The 20,799-nt window shown below is 43.0% G+C and overlaps 2 protein-coding genes across 8 annotated transcripts in view; one reads left to right on the top strand and one right to left on the bottom strand.

The window, feature by feature from the left end:
• LOC104924097 (interleukin-1 receptor accessory protein-like 1) overlaps nt 1–10,395 on the top strand; it is a 260,076-nt gene extending 249,681 nt beyond the window's left edge. For 6 of the 7 annotated variants that reach the window (XM_027291703.1, XM_027291700.1, XM_027291702.1 and 3 more), the window contains 3 exons: nt 3,731–3,901; nt 6,524–6,568; nt 9,079–10,395. In XM_027291703.1, coding sequence (XP_027147504.1) covers nt 3,731–3,901; nt 6,524–6,568; nt 9,079–9,806 — 944 coding nt within the window. In that variant the 3' untranslated portion in view covers nt 9,807–10,395. The remainder of the gene's footprint in view (nt 1–3,730; nt 3,902–6,523; nt 6,569–9,078) is intronic. The other variant, XM_027291705.1, reaches the window with a different exon arrangement.
• A 7,395-nt stretch (nt 10,396–17,790) lies between these two features.
• On the bottom strand, nt 17,791–20,049 carry LOC104924094 (nuclear receptor subfamily 0 group B member 1). Its single transcript, XM_010737333.3, has 2 exons — nt 19,492–20,049; nt 17,791–19,256 (listed from the first exon to the last, which is right to left on the bottom strand). Exons 1-2 carry the CDS (start codon nt 20,021–20,023, stop codon nt 19,003–19,005), a joined length of 786 nt encoding a protein of 261 aa, XP_010735635.1. The 5' UTR covers nt 20,024–20,049; the 3' UTR covers nt 17,791–19,002.
• Between the last annotated feature and the right edge of the window lie 750 nt (nt 20,050–20,799).

A 20,799-nucleotide genomic window follows, 5' to 3' on the forward strand; every position in this document is an offset into this window, starting at 1 on the left:
GCCACCCGAGTGAGTGCTTGAAGAGAGAAACAGATTTTCAATTTGTTCTCCAGTATAAGGGGATCAGGTTCAATAAGACACAGCACGCTGCCGCCGGAGCTCTCAGGAGACCCTTGATACTTTCCCCCACGCCGCGGTCGATTAGATCACTCCACCGCCACCTCAGGCGTGCGCGCGCACCCGCACCTGCACCCCGCACGAGTCACGTCCGACTCCCAGAGACTGTGTGTGCTGCAGGTGAATGGCGAACAGGAGCCAAAACCGGGGGAACAGCTGCCAGTTGAGCGGAGACAAAACAGTCGCTAAACATTGGCAGGAGGCGGTTAACCGAGATCCCATCTCTATGGTAACCACTGCACTGACAGGGAGAAGTAGCTGCATGTAAGATGTAGTTGCACACACACATTTTTCATTATTAAAGCCCTTAATCCTGTGTCTCGGATGCACAGATCGTCCCCCCCCCAACATAAATCTGCACACGCTGCCAAGAAAGTGCTCGTGCTTCATTGTGGCCACTCGAACAACTAATTGAACGCCTGCCTCCCTCTTCTGCCAGATGTAAAATTGTAAGCTTTACGTAACAAAAGGAGGGACTGTCAGCCATTTGTCAGCGGCGCAATTTAGTTAAAGACCACTCAGTTGTCACATTGTGTGGGTGTCAGTGGAATCAATAATAGGCTTCATGATGACAACAGCCGAGCGAGCTTGTCAAGGAGGTGGGAACTCATCAACACTCTGCCATAAATACGAATGTCAGCGTTGTCAGCGTGCCGTGGAATTATGAGGCGCCGTCTGTGTTCAGTGTAGTTTGGCGATACCGAGCATTAATAGTTTCCCCATCTCAAAGCAGCTCGCAGCAACTGTAATGCATCCCGTGTTTGATTTGCATATTTAAGATGCCGAGGTAGACATCAGGAAGTAGCTCGTTTGTAATGAGAAGGTCAAGCGGTGTCTTGTTTTCCCAGAGCGATCTTGTCAGATTTAATACAACAAAGACAAGTGGAAAGTTTACAGATAACTGTAGAGACGCTTTGTTTCCTGCACATGACAAACCCCTATGCTGAAATGAGTCGATTTATTGATCGATCTTTGGGTTGTTTGTCATATATCAAATGTAAATGCCAAATAATCGTTGCTAACGGGATTTAGGAGGCTCTATCTAGAAAATAGAGGTGAGCAGATTAAAGTAGCTTGTGAGTAAAAACTAAAATAAGCTGGAAAATTAAAACATGAAAAATGAACCGACTACAGGTAGGATAATATATTGAAATGATATACAATCCTAGTTACACTGTGTCCAAGCGACCAGGTTGCAATCAGCAACTATATCGCAAGAGGCCACTGGTCACTTTAGCAGTTGCAATTGTGTTGTGTTATCCCCATATTTCTTTTATTTATTTCAGTGAGAGCAGACTATTTGTCTGCATTTGTTTCAGCCACGTGTGCCCGACAATCAATCACTGCATCTGCTTCCCATTGTCTGATGCGTCAGTCACATTCTTCTGGCAAAATGAAATCAAACCAAACGCAAATGGAAAAAACCAAATGGCACGTTGCTCGGCTGCTCATTAGCAATCCCCGCCATGTGTTCGTGTCGCTTCAGAGTTAAGTATGTGAGTGATACCTCCAATCTACTCTCCATTAAATGTAATGGAGCCCAGAGATATCCCAGAGATTACGCCTCCAACTCTCTTGGCGCTCTCAACCACGAGTTCAAGAGTTTACAATCTAACTGTGGGCTCTCTGCATATGCATATATTACCTCCTCTCCTCCCGGTGAGCACTAGTCGAGCGGCTCCCTTTGGAGTCGGCATGTGGGATGGAGGACTGGATGTGGTTTTTCGGAGGTGTGCTGCGCCCTCTGATACACCTCACCGGTCTCCTTTAAGGAGCGACTCTTCAAAATGCAAGAGGAGGGTCATTCCGCCTTCGAGCTTCACCCTCTGCCTCTCCCTCTTCCTTCTCTTTTCTCACAACAGACGAGTGAATCAGCTCCACTGAAATAGCCCTTGATCTGCCTACACAGCTTTTATTTAAGAGCAGGCTGAGAAAAACAGAGAGGTAGATTTATGTCACCGCGAAGTAGGATATAAGCCTCAGAGTTAGTTATACTAAGTGATTACGAGGTTACATTTCAATTATTTTTACATGTCCCCGATGCTGTAAAATGAATTGCACCTTATAAAAACGAGTTAGATTAATTACATGGTGTCGTGTAAGAGTGGCGATAACTTGCCAAATATCAAGATTACCCACCGGGAGCCGAGTGAATCTTGTTGACAGTCTCATAGCCCCGAGAGAGAGGCAGGAGTGTAAAATGGAAAGTGGAGAGAGGATATTAAAAGCTTCTAAAATGAGATACTGTACCGAGAACGGATCCCAAAATCCCTCCTCTTGAATCCACTTTTTTCTCGACCCGGCTCTCTCATCCTCGGCTCTCTTCTTCTCGTCACCTCGTGGCTCTTACGCACCGTGTGGCCACTGTAAAGCAAAGGCAGGAAACTCTTGGATCTAAACCCTGCTTGTGTCTCTAATGAGTTTACCTCACACAACTCAGATTGTCCCAATTCAGATTGTATCCTTCCTCCGTGGCCCAGATACAAGGCTTTTAGTGAATAAAGAAACGCATAGACTCATAGATATTTTTGTTTTTGATGAATATAACCTCGAAATATGACGTTGCATCTGATTTGTGGCTGAACTGCATTGCGGTCATTATTTTTGTGATTTTTAAAGGGTCAGTTCACCAAAATTACAAAATACAAATTGATTGTATCATTAAAAAATCAAGAGATAGTTTCTGTTTAATGGACAGACGATGTGAGATAATGTTTGACTGCACCCTAATGGAGGTGCACAGATTCTGACCAAGGCTTGCTCAACTGTGATTGGTGCACAGAGCAAAAAGGGGTGGGATTTAGGATTAAATCAGCTTTAGAGTTGTTACTACAGGAGCTAGAAGTAGTAGTCTGAGGCTCGGGGATATCTCACTTCCACGACTTCTTCCTGACTCAATGCAGAAGTGCTTCAGCTTTGAGAAGAAACATTAAAATCTCACTTCTCACTCTCCGTCTATGCGTTCAGCCCTTTCAAACCCGTCATCAATCCGAGCTTTCATGTGGGCGATGGAGCCACGCCATGCATTCGGCAGGCGCCGGGCATTTAGCTCGGGCTGGACTCTAATTTGTTTTGCCTGCAGTGGGCAGAGTAGCTATCAAGGTAACATTATTCGTCGGTGGGGACGGAGCTGTAATGAAAAGCACTCAGATGGGCAGAGGTGCCCAGAGGTCAGTGTAATGGAGGCGTCCTGTCTGAATGAAGTCTCCCAGTGAATGAATAGCTCTCTGTGCACCAGTATGAAAATAGATTGTGGGCATCTGGGGTACAGCAGTGCATAGCTTTGCTGACCAAAGCAGGAAACATTATGTCCAAATCATAAAACATATACGCATTTAATTGAGGCAGAGTGGTTTTGGGAGCTTTTTAATGCCGGCACAAGAATTGATGCAAGTATTGAAGGGAACAGACTTTCTTTTATTCAGAACAGACCGAGGCTTTATTTTGTCTCTCTGCACCTGCTTGATAGCAGGGGTTATAAAACTAAATGAAAGGGTTTGAAGGACCTGAGGACCATTAAGACTCTGCCAACAAACCTCACAGGTCACTGGTGGATAACAGGAGCTATGATATTTTACCCATCTCCCTCTCTGCCCCCCTCTCCAACCTGCAGATAACAAGGACTACGACGCTTACCTGTCCTACACCAAAGTGGACCCGGACCAGTGGAGTCAGGAGACCCGAGAGGAGGAGCGTTTTGCCCTGGAGATCCTCCCCGACGTGCTAGAGAAGCATTATGGGTATAAACTCTTCATTCCAGACAGGGACTTGATCCCCACAGGAAGTAAGCTCTCTCTCTCACGGCGATGTCAAGTTGTGTCGAATGTTTTTTTGTTTTTTTGTTTTTGTCGCTTGGTGTTGCTCGTGTTGCTCGTGATTGTCAGTGCAGTGGTGAACATGCCTTGTTTGTGAGTTGTTGTTTTTTTTTTCTGTTATGCATTTGTGTTGTGGCATAATTAAGACCCGTTAAGACCATCATCGTTTTAATCTGATCATTACGAAACAGGCTTTTTCTAACCGCTGGCTGAACTGAAGTGGATCAGTTGGATGAAAGGTGGCATTAGGGCTTCTTCAGTTTACATTCTTGTGGAAAAATAGGAAACTAAACGAGTGTAGTTACTCAAATCCAACTGTTATATAGCGCGTTTCAACACACGTGAGAGAAACATCCTAAGCACGTCGTTGAAGGGTTGCAGTGATTCCCAACCAGAGGGTTACTTCTACAGTCCTGAGGCACATATACTATACATTTTACATGTGCTGGCTAACAATAAGCTGCACAAGCAAAACAAAAAAAAAGTGTCTTCACACTATCTTGTTACCAGTTCTACTTTAAGTCTACATGGACTTCATTTTGGCCACAAATGGTCTCCCTCGGGTAAATCTTTGGGAACAAGATAGCAGGTTTTTAGTGCTTACATAGTCGCCAGGGGGGTATGTGGAAAGATTGTGGAGTCGAATACCTAATAAAACAATTGACTATTTGACTACAGAAATATATCCAGATGTTGTTGGGCGGCGTCTGACAAAAAGGTTGGGAAGCAGCTTCTCTTCCAAGAAACCTGCCATCCGTGTTGCTATTCAGGGAACCTTTAAGTCATACATAATCAAAAATATTTTTGGGTACATAAGTATCCCAGTGTTCTTAGCAGCGCCTCTGAAGAACCCCTGAAGTTGTAGTCTGGCTTCGTTTTAACGGTTCCTCCCCCCTGCTGCAGCGCGCCTGCTGTGCTGGGAGGCCGTATATTAAGAAACGGGGGTTGAAGAGCAACTAATTACATGTAACAACGTTTTAACGAATCTGACACTAAACAGTGAAATGGCGCTAACTAATCTATTATCACCTGACAAAAAGCAGCCGGGTAGTTTCGAGGACAGACAATAAAATAGAAGCTCAATTATTGTGAGAAACGTGTCACTGATAACAGATAATAGTAATGAAACACTGTGTTATAATTACAGTGTGCAATTTTTAGCCCAGACGTGTGAAGAGATCAACAGATAAATCATACTTGAGTGAAAATAACTTGCGGAGTGGAAAAAAGTTCTGTACGTGAATACTTTTTGACACAGGTAACAGACAGTTATACTACCTTGAAGTCCACCTCCGCTAGATGCAACATTAAATTGTGAGATAAACTTGTACTTTTACTGAAGGGAGAGTTTTTTTTCCCACCACAAGAGTTCACAAACTCAGTCTGACTTGACAAACTAATCTGTAACAGCTGTCGAGTTCAGTCCCCGCAGGCGCGAATGAGCGATTCAGAACACCTCTACACTATGATTTCAAAAATCCTCACTCCCTAGAAAAGTCTTATGTGCTCGAGTATTTAAAGTACATTATCCATTGGAGGCATTAAAAGCCTATATTACATGTACAGCGTAATTGGTGGAAAGAGCCGACCCTGTTATTACAGTCCATGTTCCTGATCCAGCTCCATACAGACTGCACCTCTGCATGCTGCTGTGTAACGATGTCAGCTGCACAATCAGAAAGCTCTTCATACGCATGGATATTAATGCATGTTTTGCCACGGTATATTTCTAACGGAGCGTCTCACACGGCCCCTTCGTGCTTCTCTTTGATTAACCCATCACACAGACGAGTTTGATAATATCATTATGTTATTAGCCTCCATTTGAATACGTGCATCTGCCTGTCTTCCCCGCACACACACACACACACACACACACGCACGCACCGCCATCACTAATTATGCTCCTCTTCAGTGGCATCGTGCCAAGGTTATAAACTGAATCCCTTGCTGTGATTATGTGCTCGATGCAAGGGGGGGGACTGTTGTAATATGGGAAAAATGGCATAAAAATGCAAGGATTGGAGGAATCTTAAAGCGCGTGTGTCGCAATGCCAGCTCGGTGGATTAATGCGAGTATGTGTAAACACTTAGTTCCCAATGGGAATGGATTATCATCTCAACAGTCGATATAATAAAGCATGATCCACAGCTACAGATAAACACAGCTTGGCCATTTGGGGTTTCAGCATGTGTCAACAATCCTTCTCCAGAGCTGCTGATAAGTGTTACTCCACATTATGCTGGATTATTTTTAACATCACAACATCACTCTGATAGATTTTTTTTATGAATATATATACCTAGTGTACTTTTAAAAAAAAATAAAATATAGCAGCAAACAAACGTGGCTGAACTCGTGCCACCAAATTTCAAAGCTTTTCCTTGTCTTCTTTATGCTACACGTCCCATATTAAACTGGAATAAACTGGTCAGCGCGATTACCGCCTTACAATCGCCAGTGGAACGACAAGTTGCAGGAACACAGTTTATGCCAGAGCCATGTCCCCACAATAACTGTTTTTTAATCATTTTTTAAAATGCTTTTTAAATCTTCTGATCATACTTTGAATGTAAATATCTATGTTTAGGTTTCACCAATGATCATTTCCAGGATGACACAAGACTACTTAGAGGTACTTTTTATTTCCCCCCAGATTGTTCACGCTCGTGTCAACACACACACACTGATACTGATTTTCTGATCAGTTCTGTAAAAACTTTATTAATAAGTCATACTTTGTAAGGGTTTATAAGTTGTTACTAATGGATTTATTAGCGGTTACTATGGTAACGTTTTCGACGGTTAATAAAGCCGTTAGTTACAACTTATAAAGCCTTCATAAAACATTAACTATTCAATGTTTTACCATCATTTGTTTCATTTTTTTCATCTGCATCTGCCTGATTACCATCATTTGTTTCATTTTTTTCATCTGCATCTGCCTGATTTTAAAAAAAAAATTGAAGTGTGCGTAGAACATTAGATGCGTTGGGTTTACCGCGTTAAACTATTCGCACAGATTTGTTGTGTCTAAAGATGTCAAATAGTTTGACTTCTACTCCCTGTTTGAAACCGAGGTGTAAGCACAACCTAATATAATAACAGAGTCATGAGTTGTGACTTGAACGAGGGGTGGACGATTTGATTTTCATGATGATCTTTTAGTCCGTTATGTAGCGGCTCAGGGGAGTTGTTACGGAAATGTCACAACCTCAAATCTTCCTCTGCGCCGATGGTGCCAGCAACTCGACTGAAGTTGGAAGTCAGGATTTCCCCAGCTGGAAAAATTACAACCTCATTGCAAGTCAGTGTGTTACTGGTGAGAAGCAGACATAAAATATGGAGGAAAGATGGTCACAAAGGTTTTCATTGACTGACATAAATGCCATTCTGGCTGCTTAGCACGGGGAATTAACTCCAACTGCAACTTGCAAATGACTTGGAGACCAAAGTAGTACTGCATAATATGTGGAGTTAATTCTGCTTTGCATTCCCAGTTTTATTTTTAGCAGGAAGTTGGAATTCCTGTCATGCCTTTTGTCAATTTTTAAAGAAATGTTAGAGGGCAGGGTAACAGTGGTTTTCTGCCTCGTATAACTTCCTGTTGATTTTTGTTTTAATGTCGACAGGAATCAATTATTACACATGCAACGCATTGACTGTAAAGCTTGTGAGGTCTCTGAAAGCAGGAGTTTAATCTATAAAGCTATAAAGTGTTACCAGAGCGCACCCCGAGAGGGCAGATTTACTTTCCGTTCAATCAATTCAAAACATAAAACGAAACTACGACTCATTAGCTAATTATATAGTATCCATTTATCCCTTCCCGTTTGTTTTATTCATGATAAGATAAAAGAAAGAACTAGTTTTTGCCTGATTGCTTCTGACCTAAACTGAACAGGCTCGAGGCCTACAGAGGAGCTGCAGCTCCAGGGACGCGCCGTGTGACAAATTACCTCATGAGGACCAATTACCAAACCGCAAAGAGATAGACTTGTCTTAAGTAAAGGGTGACTTCAAATCTGAGTTTACTCTAATCAGGTCGCTGTCATCACGAAGCCTCGGGCCGGAGCGTGACACGAAAGACTGAGTTCATCCTCACGGATATGGAGAGAGAGGACGGAGAGGAGACGTGGCGTTTGTTTGCTTAAAGACCCGTCCGATATTATTCACTCACACACACTCTCTCTTGACTTAAACCGAGAAGGGGAGGAAGAGGGGAATAGAAACGCGATTTTTCTTCACACACACTCTCGCACAAGAGGGTCATAAGCTTTGATTGCAAAGTGAAGCCCAGTTAATCCCCGTCTAGCTGCTGTTGAGGAGCCACTCGGTCTTTGTCTCCGTCAAGAAAGGCTAAAAGCAGGCATTAGCTGCACACACACACACACACACACACACACACACACACACACACACACACACACACACACACACACACACACACACACACACATGTCCACACTTCTCTCCTCCTCCTGACACCCAGAACAGGCCTGGGGAAACACTTAATCACATTAATTATTACACAGGCAGCAGCTAGTCATTAAGGACGTGAACACAACGCTGTATTTACTGTAACTTATTTTATCTCGTGGTGCAGATTTAGCCTTAAACAGGTATCGTGTTGTGTTTGGTGTCTAGTAAAAATGATCGTCTTCCTCTTGTTTTCCTCTGGATTTTTGAATAAATATGAATTATTCATTTATTTACAACCCTGTTTCTAAAAAGAAAATATAAATAAGGAAACAAGTCAGGACATGTATCTTTTTTTCATTTTATGTATCATCCTCATATCAGACAGTGGAATACGTTAGTGTTACTATAGATTTAAGAACTGTGTGTAATTTAAACACCCTTCATCTTTCTTTAAAGACACTTCTCTCTCTGTCTCTTCGTCTAAAGTTAATTGGATTTGGTCGTTTGAAACTCTGATAAAAGGGAGTAGTTCGGTGAGCCGTCGCTATGAGGCCAAGAGAGTTGAACAGCTGACGTGATACGTTTCATCACAGTTCCATCACCCGTTAGCTCTGTGTACTTTCATGTACGATTACAGTCATCCAGTAAATAACTAGTAGAAAAGTATTCTTTCAATACGATTTATTTCTCTCTCCACGTCTCTGTCTTTGTCTGTGCGTTCAGCCTACATCGAGGACGTCGCACGCTGTGTGGACCAGAGCAAGCGCCTCATCATCGTCATGACGCCCAGCTATGTGGTGCGGAGGGGGTGGAGCATCTTTGAGCTGGAGACGAGGCTGCGCAACATGCTGGTGACCGGCGAGATCAAGGTCATCCTGATCGAGTGTGCCGAGCTGCGGGGCATCATGAACTACCAGGAGGTGGAGGCCCTCAAACACACCATCAAGATGCTGACGGTCATCAAGTGGCGCGGGCCGTCCAGCAACAAGCTCAACTCCAAGTTCTGGAAGCAGCTTCTCTACGAGATGCCCTTCAAGCGCATGGAGCCCCTGAGCATCTCCCACGAGCAGGTGCTGGACGTCAGCGAGCAGGGCCCGTTCAGCGAGCTCCAGACCGTCTCGGCCATCTCCATGGCGGCGGCCACCTCTACCGCCATGGCGACGGCACACCCGGACTTGCGCTCGACCTTCCACAACTCATGCCACACCCAGATGAGGCAGAAACACTATTACCGTAGCTACGACTACGACCTGCCGCCCGGCGGCACGCTCCCTCCGCTCTCCTCGCTAGGCAACCAGCACACCTACTGCAACATCCCCATGACGCTCATCAACGGACAGCGGCCGCAGTCCAAGTCGCCGCGCCAGCAGAGCCTGGAGGAGGCCCACGGCAACAACGCCATGCTGCCGCTGCTGCCCAGGGAGACCAGTATATCCAGTGTCATCTGGTGACAGAGACGGTGCAGGGAGGGAGGATGAGACTGTGGATCTATGCGATGTCCGCCACAAGGAGGACTCTCCACTGGCACTTGGACCCTGAATGCACCGGAGCCAGATGGACCCGAATGGCACTAAGCTACTTGCTGCTGTTGAATTTTGCACCAGGAAACACCAGGGGGGAAGGGAGGGGAGGACACAGGGTGGGGGCGTCAGACACACTGGACACATTGATGATGGAGGTGGTGGCAGATTTCCTTTCTTTCTTTTTTTCTTTTTTTTTTTTTTTGGTCCAATAAGAGCTTTTATTGAAACTGAACAACAACAAAAAAAAAGCAAGGAGAACTTTTTTTGTATGCCTGTATAAACACTCACGTAACACAAGCCAACACCTATGATCATTTACCCAGAGAGTCAAAGGAATACAGGGTCCTGTACATACGTTTTTCTAATTCTTTGTAGCATCAGTGTTTGGGACTTGTTTCTCGTTTCTGTTTTAACATCGGTTGGGACTCTTCTTTTTTTGTTTAGTTTTTTGTTTCAGTTTGTACAAAAGTGAAGCAATGGCCTGTGAGATGTTTTGGATAAACCGTTGTTACCTTTATCTTAATTTGTTGGCTGGTGTAGTTTATAAAGCTTTTGGGGTTTTTTCGGGCGTGGGGTTTTGAGTGGGTGGGCGGGTGTTCGTGGAGATGAGAACGATTCGGTTTTTGGATTCCCCCGGAGGAGTTTTCAGCTCCGCCGGCTGCCGTGAGGGTTGAGAATCTGGACTCGACCAGAATATGCAAAATATGAGGAGTCCAGAGAGCGGAGAAAGGAGAAAGGATGGGTTGTCCAAATCGATCATATTCCTATGCTTTTAGAAAAAAGTCATATCTGCGAAGGGGGATATGAAGAATATGGTGCTAGGCTTCACATCTCTGTTTCTTTCCCGATAACATTTACTTTAAAAAAAAAAAAAAAACAGCCTTGCTCTTTACCTTAACAGATGAATATATCACCGAAAAATTAATTAATGTGTATTATTTTATGAAAAAAGAAAAGTCTATTTTTGTAACTGAGGGATATTTGCTTAGAGAAGTTATACTATAAAGTTTCTGATAGATGGAATTGGGGGAAAACGTAATAAAAAATGTTTTTTTTATGTGGAACTGCACAGCTCACAAAAAATCGATAGGTCATTCACTAAATGTCTTACCCTTATATCGCAAGATAAAAAAAAGAGTTTTTGTGTTTTCATCATTAATATATATATATATTAAAAAAAAGAAGGGAGTTTTGACATTTCAAACACACCAACACTGATCGCAGCTCGGCGGGGCTTTTTACGTACTCATCGCGGCGATTCACGGCTGATTTAACAAGGACGGAGCTACACACTATCGATGATGTCAGCACAGATGGAGGAGTCTTGACATCCAGTGTCACCTGAAGCATTTACTGTACCTGGTTTCCTCTGTAGGACCAAACAAGGCTGTCCAGGGCTAAACCATTTATCTCTGTTATTCATTTCCTCTTAAACGACAGCTGTGTTATTTCTTTGCCATCCCCCCTTGTCAACGGAAATGATTCGTCAGCTGAGTTACTCTCTCTGTAAAATAGAGCTTTCACATCAGCTTGATACTGCTGTGGCGACGGGACGTAGGAATATAATGACCATAACGATGAAGAGTTTCATTCCAAAATGACTCTGAAAACATGTGGAACACCTTTTTAAAAAGAGTCTCTGACATGATGTTGAGTTATTAATGTAAAAAAGTAACAGTTTAGAGGATGTAATCGATTATATTTTCACCTGCTGACCTGTAATCGTCATGGAGTGTATCCCCTTCAAACCAGTAGCCTTTTAGAATGAAACCCTTCCACATGAGATGTAATTAAAGCTTAAAAGTGACAGGAAAGTATTTTAAAAACGGAGTGTATGCTTACTATACAATAGAGATGCTACTTAGAGCACGTAGACCAAAGCAAGTGACAGTGAACCGTTCTCCATTCACCCTTTTCTTGTTGTTGTTTTTTTCCTCCGAGGGACGCTTCTATCACGATCAGTACGATTTCATCGAATCATACGAAACAAGAGCTATCTCACACATCCACTGAGACCTGTGAAGGCGGCCTGTGTACTTACTCCTCCTGCAGCTGTGCCATATTATTTGTTTTTTGTTGTTTTTTTGTTTTTTTTTCCAAGAAACTAACCTCATACTAAAAATACCTGCAGCATCTCATCGCGTAGAGGTGTGTCATTTAGTGCCATTAAATATGCAAAGTGAGGAACAATAAATGAAGAATTGTGTGTGGTGGTGGGGGGGTTCCTCCCCTTTATCTTCTTGCAATTTTCAGTGATTGCTTTTTTGATTTTACAGAATATTTCAGAACAGGCCTGTTTTTTTTGGGGGGAGGGGCTTTTCTTTTAAAGTTTAAAAGTGTTTGCCGTAAGCGGACAGATTTGCATTTTGGAGGAACGGCCCTCTTCATGCGAGGTCTTTCAATCAATAGTTTATTAGAGCCAGGCCTGTTTTTAATCCACCTCAATCAGACCTCCTCCACCCCCCGAAGAAAAGTAAGATATGGATTACGTTCCGGAGCACCACTTCAGAACAGAGTCTGTTGTGCTCTATGACATGGCATTGTGTAAATATAATCAAGACAATAACGTGATTTAAGATGAAGACAATCGAGCCATATTCATGAAACCAATGGTCATTATTCACAAGGTCTCTCAGAGTAGAAATACCAATCCTGACCGGAGGTTAACTTGTAGAATCGATGAGATTTTGGGGTCAGCGCTCCTGCTTTGGGAGGCCGTATGAATAGAAATGTTTGCATTTCCTAAGCGGGGGGTGGTACACATTTTAGTTTCATGATGAATTGAACATTTCTGGGCGACTTGGCTTTGATGAGGAAGACGATGATGAGGATGAATAACAATGACAATATATAGCACAGAATTATTCCAGGCACTTTCACGACTCTTGAGACGACGTCTCTCCTGTTTTCTGATTTATTTTCTATTATGTATCTGCAATGTTCATTAAAAAGAGATACTGTTATTATTAATAAAACCACATTTACGGTAATGTGATTCCTCAGTCCTGTGTGTGCTGTGTGTGTGTGTGTGTGGCGAGTGAGAGTGTTGTATTTGTTGCTGGAAAAAAAAAAAAAACACAACCCGGCTCACTTTGTTTATGGAGCAGTGGCATAGATTCGCTGACGATGCCCGGATCCCTTTTTTCCTGGCAGGGAGCCGATGCGGGCCCCAACCCACCATAACTCTGCCGTCTCCCGTAAAAACCTTGAAACAACAATCAATACGTCTCCTTATTCCACTCAGAGACTGAATCCTCATTTTAGAATAAGACTAAATCAGGAGAAACACTTTTTAAAAAAAGCCCGCGCACTGATTGTTGTTTGACCTTCGTGCACTTTTGGACACGTCACAAAAACATCTGGCACAGATAAAGAATCCCAGAGCCCGAAATAGATTTGTTGTTTCGTATAAAAGACACAGCTCTCATTTTATATGATCATGCAAATTTGTGAGTATATTTTATGATACTATTATTTAAATTTTTCACTCAAACAGTCTAGAAAACAACTGAAAATGTAGAAACTGTGTGGAGAAGTTTGCACAGTTAAATCTAATTTGTTTGTTCCTAATAATAAAAAAAACACACACTTGGAGTCAGTTTTCTCGCCGGACAAGTGAACTGCAGAACGTGATCCGTTATAATTAAAGAATAAAGAAAAGAAGCGAGATAGTTTCACTAGTCATTTTTCTTGAGTCTTCAAGGCTCGTTACTTTATCCTGTTTGTAAAAAGAGATAACGGGATCCTTTTTCTTCTGCTGGGAGGCAGATAAACAATCCATTTCTATCCCCCCCCTCCCTTTCCTCCGAGCATTCTGCCAAGAGTGTAGCCATTTACTTTTAACTAACATTTACTTATTTCGCTGTGATCAAAAGCAACAGCACTGGAGAGAATTTTTAAAAAACCAATGGCACATTGGGGAGAATCTCCAAACACTGCCAGTGTTAATTAGCCTTTATATGCAAAATCTTGACTGATGAGTTCTGGTTGCTTAACGATATCAACCGTTTGCATCATCTATCACAGGTGAGTGTATCAGCAGCTGTCTATATGTTTAAAGATGTAAGTATTATGACTCACACCAGCTTAAATGTGAATGGATGTTTGGTTTTTCTACAAATGAAGTACTCCAGCGTGTAAATATCACGGATGAGTTCTCTAGCTGAGGGATGTTTGCAGCTCTTGCCAGTAAAATATGCATAATTGCATAATTTATTTTTAAAAAGCCCATATTAATCATGTTATATGAGTGAAGGGGAATCTTTTATAGTAATTAAATATGCCTTAATTCTGCTCCACTGTCATATTTTCTTGCTGCGGCTACAAACTCGAATGGCTGAATGCATTTCTGGTCCATGCTCCAGCTGTTTGGCTCAGGTCAGCCCTATTCACACCATAGTGAGGTCAGATCGATGTGCGCTGATCCTGGTTAGGTGAGAGGATCCACACCTTTCTCATGTCTGTACAAGTAAACACGAGGCTGGAGCCAGCTTAGCTTAGCATAAAGGCTGCAGGAACTCTTTCCGAACCATCTGGGTTTCTACAGATTGCAACACATGAGCAACTCAGGTGCAATACTGCAACAAAAGTAGCTGCAGTGGTTCTGCGTACAGGGACAAACACATATTCATCCTTGTATATGTGGGAACATAGGGCTGCAAATGGTTTTTTATCCTTACCTGGAAGCAGTATCTGATCACTGATCAGAGTACTGCATCACGTTATTACCTCTAACGCTGCAATCTGCTGGTTTGTAATGAAAACCTGTGTCTCAGTGCCAGCTACCCAGCATGCAGGATCAATGTAAAGAGAACTTTTCCCACAGGTGGAGGTGCAGAGATGAGTTGAGCAGCTGCATCCCGCCAAACTAGAAAAAAAAAACGCAACGTTCCCCCACAGCCCGTCTTGTTTTTCTTGCCACCTTGGCTTTAGCATGAAGCTACATCCTAATCATCTGTGCCCGTGTGAACATAGCTGCCAGATGTTTTCATCTGAGCCGACATGTTGCCATATGTTGTGCGAGCGCGCATCTGTGGAAAAAGAGTCGGTGGAAACCTAAGCTTTGGCACGTTTCGCCCCCAAATGAAATCATTTTCACTTCATTACGATGTCACGGCATAATAAGCTCCCTGAACAAAAGCAAAGGAGGAGACACTGCAGTGAGAGCACATCAGGATATAGAGTGTACGTGCGCGTGCACAGATGTTTTGTTTCTTCCTCGGCCTACAACACACACTTACTGCTGAAGAGTATTACTCACTCTGGCAGGTATACCATGCCCTTCCATGTCCCACAGGGCCTTGTTACTCGGAGCTGTGTGTGCTCTGCGCCCTATGTGACATGTCTTCCACTTGAAGAACCAGGCCAATTGTCTGTGCATGGATAGGTGGCGTTGGAGGCAGTGTGTGTATGTGTATGTCTGTGTGTGTGTGAGTGAGCTGAAAGCATTTGGAGACTGAATGCAGGCAGCTGTTAACCCAGTTTTGGACTAACCATGGTTCAGCACAGCATAATTGCCTGTGCATGCACTGTGTGTGTAGAAGATGCAAGTCATGGATGGATGATCACTTTACCAAGCCCTTCAATTTACTGTTACTTCCTGCAAGAGCGTCTCCATCCTTCAATTATTTATTATTTTACAATAGTATTGATGTCTGTGCGGTGTGGGTTGGATATTGATTTGTGACTGTGGATACAGCCAAGGCTTATCAAAGCACACCCCCACTGCTGTTTTCACATCCCCAAATAAGTGAGCAAATAAAAAAAAAAAACACATGAAATCACATTAACGTGTTATATAATCAGAATAAAGCGTTGGATTTGAGCGGCTTCTGTCCTCCAATTTAAAAAAAAGATGCAGCGAGAAACCTTGGCCAGCCTCAGGAAAAATTCAAAGTGAAACGGTGTCATCTGCTGGACAGACTTCATCCTGCACCTCCTCGGCTGATTCAGTCACCTCGCAAGGCATGCCGGGAAGGAAATGGACCCAATTTGTGCCATTACTGTGCAAGAGGGGTGATGTGTAGATCACTCAGTCATGATAAAAATCACACACATCTTCTCTAAATTGCACCAGTTGAAATCTTGTTTTCTTTTCTTTATTTTTTTTGTGCTATCTAAAACCTATAATTGTGATAAATTGAAGTGTGGGCATGTCCCCTTTAAAGCAGTGCACTGCCATTAGATTAAAGTGCTGCTGTTACTTACAAAGCACTTTTTATGGCTCCCAAAGGAGCAATGATACAGACCGAGCACACACAGTGTGTGTGCAATGAGAGGCGTGTTTGGTGCCACACACACTGTATATCAAATTATGAAATGAGGCGAAATAGATGGCAGTCACACACACACACACACACACTCCTCTCATCTGTGTACATTTGGGAATATGTGGCTGCAAATTGTTTTATTCTGCTGGGATAACTTACAATAAGTTAACACTCACTTTGTGGTATCTCAACATTTGACAAGACTGCTTTGCCAAACTTCTGCCTGTCATGTTCACTTCCACTGATTTATAAATGGCACTAATTGACAGCCATGGATTGAGATGCTGTCAGTAAGTCATGCCATCAGGCTTAACTAGCTTCTGGAGGTGTCACTCTTTGTGTAATATCACCTGCTTGATGTCCCGGATGTAAACTGTCACGGAAAGAAATGGATATTTATGGACCAAAACTGACCGCTGAGCAGGTAAGCACCTGAAAAACGCTCAATAAGCTCATATTTGCTGATTTTAGATGAACTTATGAAACAAACGACTGTTTTTTTTAATTATTATTATTTATATCAGCGTCATTGTTAATTCGTTAATTAAGACGCCAGGTGTGCAGCCTCACCTTAAACGGCACAGTAGTGTACAGGGCTGTGTCTGTGTGAACTTTAATTTAAAGTTCAACTTGTTAGAAGTGTTTATTTTTTATTTTTTATTGTTTTTTTTTTCTTAAAACTTTGCTTGTTTATTTAACAGTCGTAATAAGTGACCATACTGCGGCTGCGCAAGGCTAAACAAGTTGCGCACTCATTACCTGACTGTGGTGACGTATGTTTATCATGTATATAACTACTTTACGAGCTTATATGTATGAGACTTAAAACATGTCGCGGCAAGAATAGTCTTCATATAACTCGAAGTAAATAAAAATAATAATAATAATAATGTATTGTAACCAGTAATAGCATAAAGAATATGTTGACATGTCATCCCCATCTTACTTTCAATGTTAAGAGTTGCACATGCGCAGTACCAATCGTGCATAACTCCAAGATAGTCACCTCAGAAAATAATAAAAATAATATAATGTTGAAACAGTTGAGATGAAATGAGATATAAATTAAAAATGTTAATCTAAATGCAGCCTTTTAAAAAAATATTTAGTCACTTTGTGCATAGTTTAGCCTTGTTAGTAACTGTAGGTTTTTCCCAAAATCACAATTTCCTAAAGCCCAACTTGAAGTCTTCAGATGTGGTTTTGTTTTTCCTGTCACATATGATTAAGGAAAGCATTAATTAAATGTTGATAAGCTGTAACCAGAGAGAAAAGGAGCTGATTTTTGTTATTTTTTTTGCTTAATAAACGATTTAATTAATATCAAAATAGCTTCAATTTTCTCCTAATCAAATCATCTTTTTAGCTTGAGAATCCTTTTATCATAGTTTTTTTAATGCTGTATATCTCTTACAGTGCAGGGAGTCCAAAAGTCTGACTCTGTGTACACAGGGATCAGTCTGTATTCCCCAGATTTTGTGTTGAAGCCCCACCGGCTGTGTTGTTTGTGATGTTAGATCCTCCAACCGAAAAAGGAGAACCACAGTAATCTGAGACAAGCTTAGCTGGTGTTAGATGCAGTAGCTGAGAGGTGGGGGGGGCGAAGCCATTAATGCAAATGCTTGGAAGATTGTGGTGCTAATACTCAAGGCTGAGCTTAAATGTCTATTGCTGCCTTGAAAGGCTGCATCCAGAGGAAAGAAAAGCCCTGAGCGAACAAGCTCAGAAGCTGTGCTCAGCATTTGCTCATTGTCATAAGCAGCAGAAAATGTGGAGTTGTTAACTTTCAGACTTTGATACCTGACTTTTAACAATGCAGAGCTGGTAGCCTTGAGGGAAAGATTGAAAAAGCTTCCAGTGGAGAAGCGCATGAAATGTGAAGCGGTTTACAATGCTGCGGCGTTTCTGTATAACATCCCTTTATTCAGATGTTTTAGCGGTCACATAATGTTAACAACAGCCTTTAGAAATGTGGGAAACAGAAGCAGTGATGTGGTGGTTGGGCACAGAGCATCCCGTCCTAATCACATCTCCAAGTTAAGACAAAGATGGGAAATAAGTGTGCGTCATGGGAGGTGATTCAGCATGAAAAGTTAATTTGTTATGAACACACAGTGGGTGGAGGGATGAGGTGGGGGGTAATCTGCAGTATCATTTCATGTGGTTTGATTCAGCTATTTCCCAGGTAGCGGCATCCTCCGGCACCTGGGAGCAGGAGGAAGAAAAGAAACAGGTCAGCGGGGGCTCCTGATGATATTAATGAAAGGAGGCCCTTACTGAAGAACAGAGACCAAACCCACCGGTCTGTCTCGTCTAGCAGCTATCGGAGGTGTGATGAAGAGTGTATGTGAGCTCAGATACAGAATTTAAAGTCTGCTTTCAAAGTGGGCAATGAGTAGCAGCAGTGCTCCTGTGCTCATGCTTTGCTCTGTTTGCTGTGGTTGTCTCGTCGTCATGGGATGCTGAAAGTTTGTTGAGAGTATTGACGGATGTTTGGAGCTGGACTGCGAGGTCCTAGTGTTTAAACAGATGTTTGCGTTACAGCTTTTGTCACACATGAGGATTGGAATATGGCAGAAGGTAACGGCACAGAGGTTTGAAGTGATCGTGGTCAGTCAGTGTGTGTGTGTGAGTCCTTACAAAAAGTCATGATGTGCAGCAGGATTCATAATGTGCAGGCGACAACAAGTTCTTTAAATTGAAAAGAAGAAGACACACGTTTAAATACATGACATTCAGTCCCAAATGTCTCTATGGAAAGCCGGCTAATTCAAATATACGTGACTTCCAATGCGTAACCAATGCGTAATCAATGCGTAAACGACGTCAACTATCTGGCTTTCCATACTCTTCCTTCATTTTGGGTTCTGTCGCTCATAAAACATCCCGAGCACGTGTTCATCTATGCTGCGCGTCCCAGTCACGGGTCTGAAGAACAGTCCCGCCACCGCGTCCGGGTCCATGGAGCGCAGCGCGTTGAGGACTTGGCGCAGTCTGCCGAAGCGACCCGCTCTACCCCGGTGCACCGTTCTCACGTGCTCGTACAGCGCGCGCTCAGCCTCTCTGTGAAGCGCCTGGATGTAGTCGCGACACTCCAACTCTGTCACCTCTACAGGACACACACACACACACACACACACACACACACACAAAGAAAGTACATGGATTAGATTCGGTGAGAAACAGAGAAATTGCGCACAGGATGATTCACGGAATAAAGTTATTTCAGTGTCACCATGAATCCAAATCTGCATTTCCCAATGAACAAACTTTCTGATTATTATACAAAACAGAGATTAATTCCTGTATTTAACTTTTAACGGTGTGACAGTCTTGTTTCTTACCCGGGGTGAACAGTATCGCTCCCTTCAGAAACGCGTATTCTTTGACGCTGATCCGGAGTCCTCTACACCGGACCAGAAACCTTTTGATCCCCTCTGCGTCACTCACGGGCACCCCCGGGTCTTGAATCCACTGCTGCCGCTCTCTGCTGTGCGTCAAAATCGTGTGCAACAGACTCGGCTGCTGCGTCTCCACCGTGTCGAAGTCCACCGAGTCCTGCACCATGCCCAAAACCAGCAGCGGCGCCCAGCTGTTGCGCACAAGCCGTAGCTGGTCTTCCGCCGGCAAACCCCGAAAACACGGGACATTTTTCACAAATCTGAAAGTTTTCACGAGCACCTCCGAAGCCGCTTTGAAAACTAACCTCGGAGCCCGGAGCGCCACCAGTTTCCTTTTGGACGAGCAGGAGCAGAGCTGGTGCGCAGCGGCCGTCTCCGCGAGTCCCTGCGGGCACCGGGCGCCTCTGTTCAGGATGCTGTACAGGATGCTCCCCCGGGCTGCGTCCTCCCGGTCTGCACACTCACAACACGACATGGCGCGGCTTGATTGATTATGAGCTTCTTTTGACGAATATCATCTTTTTTATAGACGAGACTTGGCACATAAAAACATACGTCCGGTCAATATTTTCACAATAAAAGCATAACAACATAGCAGCAAGTACAATACACTAATAAATTATAGCTATATAATATATAGTTTATATGTAATAATTCAATTGTTTGACTCTGGACTGTTGCAGGAGTACATTTTATTATTTTTACTTACAGTGGTAATAACATCATAAGGATTTTAACATTTAAATCTCTTCTTCATGTTGCCTCAGGTTAAGTTTGGCTTCTACCTGCTGTTGTTTTAAAGTTGTGAATGTAAAGAGAGCACTACACAGTAGAGAGGAGAGTCTCATGTGAACCAAGAGAAAGTGAACTTGGGTTTGTTACCTTGTTTTCTCTGTTGGTACTGATTAAAGGAGATTGTTCAAGGATAGTGCAAAGAGGAGAAGTTTCAGTACAACCCTGCAAACACTTCTGGTTGTATCCACAGTATATTTGATTTCAGTTCATGACATTTCTTGACGTGTTTGAGCATTCTGACGTGTGGTAGAAGCCTTAATTTTGAAAGCAAAATCTGCCAACATCCAGCCTTAGTCTGGCTGTCTGTAGCTGGCTTGACGCAGCCTCCAACTGGGATTATTGTAGGCTAATGAGTCAAATCAAGGCTGGCACAAGATACCGAGGGGGCTTTCCTCATTGTGCCATGTGTGTTTTTGCATGTGTTTGTTTGTAATGATCTCTAACAGCCAGCACACA

Source organism: Larimichthys crocea, chromosome XIX (assembly GCF_000972845.2).
Source record: "Larimichthys crocea isolate SSNF chromosome XIX, L_crocea_2.0, whole genome shotgun sequence".
Taxonomy (NCBI): Eukaryota; Metazoa; Chordata; class Actinopteri; family Sciaenidae; genus Larimichthys; species Larimichthys crocea.

Excerpts from the sequence above, each read along its gene's own strand:
- LOC104924094 (XM_010737333.3), bottom strand. The coding sequence starts at position 20,023 with ATGTCGTGTTGTGAGTGTGCAGACCGGGAGGACGCAGCCCGGGGGAGC. Across the intron at positions 19,257-19,491 it reads AGCGATACTGTTCACCCCGG|AGGTGACAGAGTTGGAGTGT; the intron begins GTAAGAAACAAG and ends TGTGTCCTGTAG.